Source organism: Chiloscyllium plagiosum, chromosome 6, assembly GCF_004010195.1.
Source record: "Chiloscyllium plagiosum isolate BGI_BamShark_2017 chromosome 6, ASM401019v2, whole genome shotgun sequence".
NCBI classification, from domain to species: domain Eukaryota; kingdom Metazoa; phylum Chordata; class Chondrichthyes; order Orectolobiformes; family Hemiscylliidae; genus Chiloscyllium; species Chiloscyllium plagiosum.
The window spans coordinates 24558161-24570402 of record NC_057715.1 but is presented as its reverse complement, the minus strand read 5'-3'; the positions used below and the strand labels follow the sequence as shown (position 1 = coordinate 24570402).

General features: G+C 40.0%; 1 protein-coding gene across 6 annotated transcripts in view; it reads left to right on the top strand.

Annotated features, from left to right (window-relative positions):
- dachd (dachshund d) overlaps positions 1-12242 on the top strand; it is a 593865-nt gene that overhangs the window by 558650 nt on the left and 22973 nt on the right. For all 6 annotated transcript variants that reach the window (XM_043691360.1, XM_043691362.1, XM_043691358.1 and 3 more), the window contains 2 exons: positions 62-205; positions 512-580. In XM_043691360.1, the coding sequence (XP_043547295.1) occupies positions 62-205; positions 512-580 (213 nt within the window). The remainder of the gene's footprint in view (positions 1-61; positions 206-511; positions 581-12242) is intronic.

Genomic DNA, 12242 nt, shown 5'->3' with positions numbered 1-12242 from the left:
AAACAACGTGGTATTCTTATTAAAAATTTGAAACCAGTGTATTACTGTGCCTCTCTTCTAGCAATAATTCAGAAACGGCTAAAGAAAGAAAAGAAGGCAAAGAGGAAATTGCAGGAAGCGCTTGAATTCGAAACCAAGCGAAGAGAACAAGCAGAACAGGCATTAAAACAAGCTGCCTCTGCAGACAATCTTCGGGTCCTGAACGGTATGAGCATGTAAATGACCTGTGATTGAATCTCATGAAACGACGTGGGCTCTTGTCACTTATCAATGCACAATAAACTTTGACAGAAGCTCGAGTCACTCTGTATTCTGATTGCAGAACAGGCTGATTAAAAGGTCGATCGCAGGAGAAACAAAGCAGTATAATTCACTGAGATTTCAAGAAATAAAATAATGACAATAATTGCTTGGCTCCATGTGTCAACGTGAAATAAATTATGAGAACATATATTGTCCAAGTACCCAATTTAAGAAGTGAACTCAGTATTCTGATCTTTCCCATTGTTAGATTCGGTGACCCAAGAGATGGAAGCTGACCGCAGCACTGGACGAACAGATGCTGAAAGGACAATACAAGGTACTTGACAGCAATGGTTATAAATCTGGCTCATGCGCTATACATTTTGCTTCAGCTTGTTATTCAAGCATGCAGGTTTCCAGCTGGGCCACATTAAAACGAGCTTTGGCAAGGTCGATCTTAGTCTGAATGTTTACTCACAGTCTGTGCATTGATCCAAATCAAAAAAAAACTTTCCTTTAAAAGTCACTTAATTCTTTTGTTTTTTTTATATCAGCCATATTCCACATAAAGCTTAACCAGTTTATTAAAATCAATCCTGTAACCTGTGGAATAAACCATACTCAGTAAGGTACCACGTTAAGGTATATGATTGTAATTTAATGATTAGGTGACCTCACAAAGTTTATTTTCCCTTGGCCACACCTTTTATCATTCTCTTAGTTTGATGCTTGTCGCTCTCCTCAAAATTTACAAATCAACCTTGGTGTTGTTTAAAAGTATGAGAGCAGCTTGCTGAAAAAGGATAGGTGAGTTATACAGTGCACAGTTTGCTAATCCACACTACCATCACTATCATCCTCACTATAACTCACAATAATTGCCATTAGGTGAAGGTAAACATCCTTGGAAGAGCATGTTACATCTCCAGTGTAGTTTCAGCTGCCCAGCCACTACCTGTCCCAATTTCAAAACTGATGACTTACCTGTCTGAACAGATTAGCATGAATTTCTATCTACATCTCCTGCACAATAATCTGACCAGGTAGGTTATGCAATCTCTGCAGATGTCATCTGACCTTCATTCAACTAATTCACCCACCAGTTTTAGCAGACAAAGACTAAAATCTGCTTCATTGTCTTTGTGGGGAAAATAAAGATTCAGTTCTCTAATATTTATTGCCCATTTTGAACTGAAAGAGGAATATATGATGGGACGGTGATACCATATTCGCGCACTTAATGATCAGTAGCCAAAAGCTCCTGTCAAAATTTGACAGCAATATGTAAACTGCATTCAAATGCTATCATAATAACAAACATCATTTCCAAAATTGCTGTTATTTCCTTTTTAGTTTTACAGCTGTCAGATTTCTGTTTCCCCTGAATTGTGTCCTCTTTAGCATTCCTACTTTTAATCACTTCACTATTGATGGCCATGCATTCAGCGACCTCCACCCTGAATTCTGGAATTCCACCACTCTACCTCTCCTTTCTCTTCCTCCCATTGCTCCATAAAATCCATGATGTTGGCCAAGCTTTTGATTACCTGTCTTAAAATATCCCCACAAAAGATTCAGTGTCAAGTTTTGTTTGATAAACCACTTGTGAAGTGGATTAAGACGTTTTACTATATTGAAAGTGTGAGGTAAATACAATGTGCTTGTTATTGCTTGACATGCAAAACATCATCACTGTGACAATGTATGAGTTCATACAATCTTTACAGTATGTGTAAGCAGGCCACTTGGCCCATCAAGTCCATACAAACCCTTGGAAGGGCATCCCTCCCAGACCCAGACCCATACCCTATCCCTATAATGGGGCATTTCCCACAGGATATCCACTATAATAATGTAGGGAGTGGCACAGCAAGCTCCCACAAACAGCAATATGATAGTGACCACAACTTCTGTTTTTATGATGTTGACTGAGGGACACTGGGGAAATAAAACTCCCCCCTATTCTTTGAAATATTGCCTCTGCAGCCACCTGAGAGACCAAATGGGGCCTTGCTTTTGTATCTGATCAAAATTGACACAGTGCAGTACTGAAGTATCCACCTAGGTGTTGTGCTCAAGTCTTTAAATGGAACTTGAACCTGGAGTCTATTTGCATGGGTCTGTACGGGTCAATATTAAATAGTGCCATAAACACTATGATGATGTAATTTGGATTTGTGATGATACCAGAATAGGATCTTGATGGACCAAACAGCTGGTACTCCTCACAGTCTCTCTTGTAGCAATTTCACTTGTAACCAGCTGTTAACATTAAATAAAGTACTTGGTTTTGAATACAATAACTTCTTCTAGTTAGACTAGTAAGTGATTTTCTTCTCCCACAATTGTCCAAGCAGCCCCGGAAGACCCTACACTTAAAGAGAATGGTGTCAGCAAGCCTATCATATAGGAAGGCACATACTCGGTTTAGCTGGACATACAACAGAACATTGTAACTTGGAGTTATGAGTGTTACCGGCTGAGACATGATTTTCTAGGCCAGGTAAATGGCGTTAAGGTACTAAACAGCCACAAACTGATTGATGGAAACAGACTAGTGGGGCTAATTTTGTTTTATTTGAAAAATATACTTTATTCATTAAAAAAACTTTGCATATCTACATAGACACAAATGTAGTTTGGTTCTGTACAGTAGCATGTCAAGGAAACAAACATGGGAATGTGACTCTATCCAACAAACCAAAGGCATCTCTTCCACATACAAGAGTATATTTACATGCACTTGAGGCACAAGGAAAGTCCAATAATTAAACAAACACCCACTTAACTTCACCAGGAAGACCTCAGACAGTGGTCTTTCCCCATGGTGCCTTAGTGACAGCTGCCCCAAGCTTTGGTATAACCCTCAGCACGTAGTCCTGGATCTTGGATTGTGCCAGTCTGTAACACTCGGTCGAGGTCAACACTTTTGCTCTGGAAGACCAACACGTTTTGGTCAAACCAAACAGTGTCTTTCACTGTTTGTCTTGATGTGCTTACTAGCAAACAGACCATGGAGCACAGAACCCTGCATTACAGAGCTGCTCAGGACGAATCTCGTCAAAAACCAATGCATCTTTCTCCACAAAGGCACATTCCAGATGGAGATGTGTGACTGTCTCAAATCCCCTGCAGCTACTTTGAGGGCAAGTGGGTCTGAATGAACTACGGGACGGTATGGTAGCACATGGGGTGGCACGGTGGTTAGCACTGCTGCCCCACAGGACCAGAGACCCGGGTTCAATTCCCATCTCAAACAACTGTCTGTGTGGAGTTTGCACACTCTCGCCGTGTCTGCGTGGGTTTCCTCCCACAGTCCAAAAATGTGCAGGTTAGATGAATTGGCCATGCTAAATTGCCCATAGTGTTAGGTGAAGGGATAAACGTAGGGGAATGGGTCTGGGTAGTTGCTCTTCAGAGGGTCGGTGTGGACTTGTTGGGCCGAAGGGCCTGTTTCCACAATGTAAGTAATCTAATCTAATCTATACTCCTGCTTCTATAGTCCAAGCTGTCTAAGTGCACACGGAAGTGCACTCACACATCTTTTCCCCACCTTACACCTGGACATTGCAGGTTCTGGTGGGTGTGTTCATGAAGTCATCACTAGATTAGACAGTGAAAAATTTAGGCAAAAGTGAGGACTGCATATGCTGAAGATTAGAGTCAAGAGTATGGTGCTGGGAAAGCACAGCAGGTCAGGCAGCATCCGAGGAGCAGGAAAATCGACATTTCGAACAAAAGCCTTTCATCAGGAATGAGTGAAAAATGTAGGGCTGGTAGCATTTGTTTAAGAGGCAGATTCATGATAAGTGTTTCAGTAAAGCTGAACAGAGTGGCCAGTACTTACATAACATTTCCCTTAGAAGTTGCATTGACCTATGAAAGCTGCTTTTGCAAAGCCCTGCCCCAGCTTTGCATTTCAAATGCATTTATTTAATTGTCAGCATTCTACATTTTAACCACTTTAATTTGAAGAAAAATCACCGCCTGATGCTTTCTCTGCTTTCTTCAGCCCCCTCCCCTCTTGACCGTCTTCACTTTATTTCATTCCCAGGATAACATTATCACAAATGTATTCCTTTAATGTCATCTCAGCTCCACTTATTCTGACACCTTTGATCTATTTGTTGCCCATCATTCATTTTCATGGGGGAAAGACTCTTCGCATTATAATGTCACCTTTCAAGGGAAGGTGAGATCAGTATGGTAATGAGCTGTAACTGATGCCAAGAGGCAAGAAAGGAAAGTGCAGGTGCAAAGTGTTTTATATACCGCCCCCGGGGTATCTATAAATCAAAGCTGAGGTGGAAACGCTTTGTTGCAGCCTGACAATGATGTCACTTTTTATTACCATTGTATCCACAATGACTGAGTTTGAGGCAGCCAGCAGTTGGGTGAGTTTCTTCTTTTACTTTCAATTAGCTGAAATGTTTGAAGAGCTAGTGCAATTCGATTTACACCATTTAACTCAGCTCAGTCAGGCACAATCAAATGAAGGTGCATTCATTTTAAATTGTGTTGAAGGGGTAAGCTTTCAACTTGACCCCCAAACTCCCTCTCCCCCCTGCCTATTGCCCTCAGGCATTTCCGTTTAGTTTTCCATTATCTATCTATCTATCTATCTATCTGTCTGTCTGTCTGTCTGTCTGTCTGTCTGTCTGTCTATCTATCTATCTATCTATCTATCTATCTATCTGTCTGACTATCTGACTATCTGACTATCTATCTGACTATCTATCTATCTTTCTGTCTGTCTATCTACTAATCTATCCATCTATCTATTTATCTGTCTGTCTGTTGGTCTGTCTATCTGTCTGTCCTTCAAGCCTCCTGTTGTAGCATTCCTCCTTTGGAAGGGTACAAGCAGACAAAATTTAACAGGGTGTGTTACCCACTTCCGACCAGCTGCTGAACATGCAGTTTTACCAGCAGTGAGGGTGGCATTGAGTGGCACATCTGTGCCAGTGGACCAATTGATATCTCTTAAGTAGGCAATTAATGCCAAAATAAAGCCACATCTGTCTGTCACCGAGATTTAGCTGTCAGCTGCATATGCCAAGCCATGCCCATGCCAAACAGCTAGCCCAGCATGTACAAGCTGATGATGGGTTGGGGGTTTGGGGTAATGTTGCTGCCGGAGTCCATTGGAGAGCCACCGCCCGTCACATGTTTCAGTCATGTTGCCCTCCTCTCAAACACCAAGACTGCCCAACCTCGGTGAGTCTGCCAGTTTGGTATCCACTCAGTCCGACAGGCACTACAATATCCATCCCTCATTATACAAATGCAGTAACAATAGTGGCCACAGCTCCCTGTGGTGCAGTTGACACTTTAAAGGTGTGAGAATCTGATTGGCTGACAGCTTTCATAAGTGGAACTTCTTGATCAAGAGTCAGGACAGCCACTTTTCCCCTAAACAGGCCTACTCCATTCTGTCACCACATCCCCTACCCTGCATTTTAAAAGGAAGTAGAGGGTGAGGAATATAGTAGGGTACTCCAGTTAACTCAGCTTCTCTGTGACTAAGAAATGGGCGGCACAGTGGCACAGTCATTAGTAATGCTGTCTCACAGCGCCAGAGACCCGGGTTCAATTCCTGCCTCAGACGACTGTTTGTGTGGAGTTTGCACAATCGCCCCGTGTCTGCGTCGGTTTCCTCCGGGTGCTCCAGTTTCCTCCCACAATCCAAAAATGTGCAGGTTAGGTGAATTGGCCATGTTAAATTGCCCATAGTTTTAGCTGTAGGGGAATGGGTCTGGGTGGATTGCGCTTTGGCAGGTCGGTGTGGACTTGTTGGGCAGAAGCGCCTGTTTCCACACTGTAAGTAATTATATTAGGTTACTTTAAGTAATTAATCTAATCTAAAAAACTGGTTTCCAGAATGCATAAACAAAAATGTCATTCCCATAGCCTGAGACATTAGTACTTGTTAATTTGAAGATGTCTTGTCTGCAGACAATCAGCTCTACATTAGATTTTTTTTCAAAGACCAAATCTTCTGTGTTGCTTATTCCTAGCCCAGGACAGTTTTGGTTATGCTTTTAACCAGAATTCAGATTACATCAAGTCTATCTCTTAATTTATTATCAATTGCCACTAATAGAAGTTTGCTGTGTACAAATTGGCTGCTGCATTTCCAACTTCAAAGACTAAATACACTGTTTGTAATATACTTTGAGACCTCCTGAGTTTGTAAAAGCTGCTGCATAAATGCAAATTTATTCTTTAAAAAAACAAATTCTCACTAGTTTCTTGCAAGTCTTTAGATTAGAAACACTGAACAGGTTCAGGCTGTATGCTGACAGATTTCACTCAGTACTGGGGATTCGAAGCAAATAATCTCACCCAGTTCGACATGAGACTTTGTTTGAGATCCAAGTGTAAATTGAAAGTAAACACAAATTTATAGTTTTAGCTTTAATAGGATGTTTGAAGCAAGTGACAACACATTTTTAAAAAATAAACAAGGTTGGGATCTTTTTGCATCCCAGTTAAAATGTAATTTTTTTTTTCCCAGAGAAAATGAGTCCTTTGTAATAAAATGTAATACACAGGTTCCTCTTAAGGGAGCTGACAGGACAAATAGTAACTCCTGTTATGGTTTTTATTCTTCTCTTCTGTTTTTCTTGACAGTAGTAACATAGATTTTGTCTTATTCGGCAATTTTTTTTCTTATTGAACTTCATTAAAGCTACACTGTACACTGTTAATATGTAGCCTAAGGTTTCCAAGCCCATGGTTCCTTATGCGTAGGTCTCCAAAAGCCTTCCTGCAGAAAATATGCTGTGTAAAATTGTGTCTGAATTGAAACTGAGACCAATAAACTACCCATTGTTTTCTTTACATAAAATGTTCAAAGCCCACTTTACTGATTACACAGGAACCAAACATCATACACTCATTGCCTTGTCTCCTTTATTTTGGCACTGCCATTTTGGTATTTGACAGTTCGACAAACCATGAATCGATTGACAGCAAGTTTTTACAAATGAAAACAAAAGGTACAATTTATTGCGGGCATTAGCAGAAAGGATAAAAAAAGCAATATTCAATAGTTTAAAGGTTGCTGTTAGATAAGGATTTACATCGGTGCCTTGCACATTAATTGCCGAGCATTGTCCCATTCTAAGAGGCATAGGCTGCAGGCATGCAGTTTTATAAACTCTATGCAGCCATGACCTAGAACCTTTAGAAATGTATTAAAAAAAATGACACTGCCAATAAGAACTCTTAATTTAGACGTGTACTACTTCATCACGGTCACTGTGACAGGGGAGAGAACGTACACCCAGTGCAATAATGTTTTTGCACTGTTAAAACTGCATTAATGAGAACATCATTTTGGGGAACTAATTATTTCTATTTGTCTTGTGTCATGCTTTATAATTTCACTATATTAGCACAGGCAAAGCAAATTAATTGCTTTTGCAGAAGTTGAATCATTTCCAAGAATGAGTGCAAATTCACTCCCAGGCTCTTAATTACTGGCAGTACATTGTGTCAGAAAATTCTGTTGATCTTCCTCACAGCACCTGGAATAGAGATATATTATATGAATGTACATATATTAATATTATTTTAATGGAGACAATTGTTTAATTTTTTTCACATTTGTGTAGAGAATTCTCTGCTAGCGTTGGTCATGCACCTAAATCAAAAGGCTCATCACTTAAAGGGTTAAACTGCAGAGGGGAGAAAAGAACAAATCTCATTGAAGCAAAAAGCAGTAATTAATGCCTCCCTTAATTGTCTTCATAAAATATTTGCATGTGTCTAATTTGCATAATGTGCATGTATTAATTAATCTTTCAAAGGTATTTTATGCTGAAAGAGGCCAAAACCATTATTTTTTTGTTTTATTCAACACCTAATTAAATATTTATTCTTTCTTTTAAAGAATATTTACACTATTCAAGGGTCCTGGTTTTGTTTTCATTTTCATGTGACTAGCACTGAGTACAGCGAAATTCGAATTTGTTTTAAACTGAGTATTGCACATGTGTATTGCCTCACTGGTTTATGAACAATTCCAAACCGACCACACAGCGTTGACTCTCCTTCTGTCCCCCTCTTTCTGTCTATTCCAAATTGTCTCTAAATTTACCCAGACCCAGTAAATTCCTCCCCTGTTGTATAACACACAGCTTGAACTTTATTGTGAAGCATTAGTAAGGAAGGTAAGGGAGACCAACTGCAGCTCAGAGCTGGATTTGACTAATTAAATGGTGTTAAAATTCATATTACCAATAATTAATTTTTTTTAAAAAACTTAAAACACGGCAAGTATCCCTTTTAATTGGCCTCCGTGGACTATTTTAAGATATTGTAAGTGTATCAAGCTCTTCCATAAAGGAGGTCCCTGCAATGATTCAAGCTGAGGCTTTTTGTCTCCTTCACTGACAATGCTAACCTTGTGGAAGACAGTGACAGTTACAAATAATCTTTTCTGGGGTGCAGTATGATATTCGATGCTGATTAGCTTGTGTTTTTTTCAAACAAATACAAGGAATAGTTGGGATAGCTGACCGTATGTTGGTGATGATGTGCTCAGTGTTAACACTGGGACCAATATAGCTTCAGCACCTTTCTCCATCATAGACTTTCATCTACCTTTGAAGAAAATGGTGTTAACCTATATTCCTTTTTGGACTGTTATCCTGTAACTCTTGTATGCTTTATCCTCCCTTCTTGTAAACTGTGGAAAAAATAAATCTGCAAACAATGATATTGTTCAATCAGTTTACACTGTGGAATAAAAGTGTCAGCTCGACAACTGCATGTATTTGATACTTTTATATAATGTTACTGTGAGAATGGTAGGATAGAGAACCATTTCAGTCTATATTGTTTGTCAAGTTCCTGGTCATAGTTATAGAGTTCCACAGCTTGGTAACAAACCCTTCAGTCCAAATCATCCCTGCTGACCAATTATCCTAAACTGATCTCGTCCCATTTGCTGCATTTTGCCCATATCCTTCTAAACTCTTCCTGTTCTTGCAGCCATCGAACGCTGCAATTGTACCCGCCTCGACCACCACCATTTCATACATACACCACCCTCTGGTCTCTCTTGTGTTTTCGCTCATCAGGCAACAACAACAACAACTTGGATTTTTATAGCCTTTTTAAGAAATAAAGCATCGTAAGGTATTTCACAGGAGTATTATAAAAGAAAATGTTAACATTGAGACAGGTGAGGAACGATTGGCTCAAGCATTCCTGTCAGCATTGGAGCCACTTTCTTTGATAAAATAAGAATTAGCTAATTACTATCATTTGTCATTTTCTGCCTGATCTTTCAATATGGCACCCTTCTAAATTCAGGTAGGAATCCAGAAGGAAAAAACAGTGACATGTGCAAACGCTACATGCTGATCTTGACTTGTACACTTCAGGTGAAGGTCTGGTACTACCAGTTTGTTCATTTTCAAATAACCCTATTTTTAAAACTTTAACTGGTTTTTCCCTTTGGAAATCCTGGAAGTGAGCAGCAGGGAGGATCCGTCGTGTCCATGCTTGATTCCACTGCTGCAATATTCCAGCTAAGTCTTAATTCACTAACAAGCTGAAAAGCTTTGGCAGATTGAAGCAGCTTTCTAGTAATTGGTTAGGGTGGCAGATTGGTGGCAAGGGTGGGGTGCCTGCAGAGTAATAGGGTAGTTTGGCAAGGTAGGTAGGTCAGAGGGTGGGTAGGCTAATATGATGCTAATGGCTATGGAATCTGTCGTATAGGGTTATAGTGGAGAAGGGCACGGGGTGGGGGTAGGATGGCTGGTTTAGGTCAGGGGGGTAGGTTACTGAGGAGAGATTTGATACATGAGTCATGATTTTAAACTGTCTAATATTTCTTGCTTAACCATTCAGGTAAGTAAGTTAGACATCGCACTATTCTCTGGCTCTGACTCAGAGTTGGAGATTTTTGTGCAGGATCCTGGAGTTGGGAAATTGTCCAGGCAACTTTATCGTTGCCAGGCAGTTCCCTGTATTAATTCATATGGTGTGGGCCTCACTGGCGAGGCCAGCATTTATTGTCCATCTGTAACTCCCCACAGATTAGTTAAGGATTGACCACATTGTTGCAAGTTTGGAGTCACATGGGAAACAGATAGGTAAAGACTGCAGATTTCCTTCCCTAAAGAACATTAGTATATTAGACAAGTGTTTAAGACAAGCAACAGTGGTTACATCATTGCTGTCAGTTAATTATTTTATTCTAGAACATTATTGAATTCAAATTTTAGCATCTGCATGGTGAGATCCAAACCCATGTCCCTGAATTACTTGACTAGTGCCTTTAACAATACGTCACCACTTCCTCTGAACCCGTGGATTCAGTGCATGCGTTTATTCAGGGGATGCTGAAGAGAAATTGGGAATACTAAAAAGGGCAAAATTAGATGTATGCACATATCTTTAAGGGATATGGGCCCTTAACATTTGCTGAAATAGGGAGGGACATGATGTGGAAGGATGTGATGATTAGATCATGAAAATTTTAAAATTGAGGTATTTTTAACCAGAACCAGTGTTTTTGACCGAGCAGAAGGATGCTGGGTTGTGTGTAACACATGGGCAGTAGAGTTTTGGATAACCTTAAGCCGATGGAAGTTAGAATATGAGAAAGTCAGGTCATTTTTGCCTCATTTCAGACTTTCCATGACTGCCCAGATCACAAAAGGTGGTAGAGGTTTGGAACTCTTTCCCACAAATAACGATTGATGCTAAATCAGTTGTAAATTTTAAATCTGAGATGGATACATTTTTTGTGAAGCAAAGTTATGAAGAGATATGGGCCAAAGGCAGGATATGGAGCTAGGCAACAATTCAGCCATGGTTGCATTAAATGGCAGAACAGGCTCGAAGGGCTGAATGGACTCATCCTGTTCCTGTGTGCTTTACCAAGGTATGATGCATCCAGTTGAACCACAACTTCCCAATATTTCCTACGCCATCCTGTAATCTCAAAGGTGGGACACACAATTACTGAAGTATACTTTGTTCAATTGAAATTTAATTGATTAAATAATGAGAAGATGGGAGAAGATAACAATGAACAAGAGCTATTAAACAATAACAGGCTTCACCTTCAAGGTTCCTTCACAGGAGCACTATAGATAACTTGACACTGAGCCATACAATAAGATAATAGGCAGGTGACAAAAAAGCTTGACCAAACAGTTTTTAAGGAGGAAAGAATTGTAGAGAGTGTTAGGGAAGTGGATTTCTGTGCTTAACAGCAGACAACTAAAGGAGTGGCATCAATAGTGTTGGATAAATTCATCAATTTCATAGAAAACCAGAATTAGAGGAATAAACAGATCTTGGAGGTTTGTCCTACATCTGGATATTATAGAGATACAAGATAAATTATTGTCATCTGTTTTGCTCAATGTAACCTCTTACAACATGGCCTTTATGATGTATGTGTTTAAATGTATTTAAAGTAATCACATCGTTAAGATCAATAACTGTTTGATCAGATGTTTCACATCTAGCTCCATGTCTAGTTTTATGCATTTACCTGCAGCAACATTTTCCATACAAGCAGACCAAAAAAAAAATCACAAAACAAAAAGGAGAAATAAAGCAACATTCAAAACACAGATTTTTTTTTGTCACAATATTGATAACTGAACGAACAGCCCACACTTTAACCTAGAGATTAAAATTACTGTCAGTAATAATAGTAGATAAACAAATGATCAAGTTGCAGGAGTAGGCCATTCAGCACCTCTATTCTGGATCAGTGGTGCTGGAAGAGCACAGCAATTCAGGCAGCATCCGAGGACAGGCAAAATCGACGTTTCAGGCAAAAGCCCTTCATCAGGAATAAAGGCAGTGAGCCTGAAGCGTGGAGAGATAAGCGAGAGGAGGGTGGGGGTGGGGATAGAGTAGCATAGAGTACAATAGGTCAGTGGGGGAGGAGATGAAGGTGATAGGTCAGGGAGGAGAGGGTGGAGTGGATAGGTGGAAAAGGAGCTGGGCAGGTCGGACAAGTC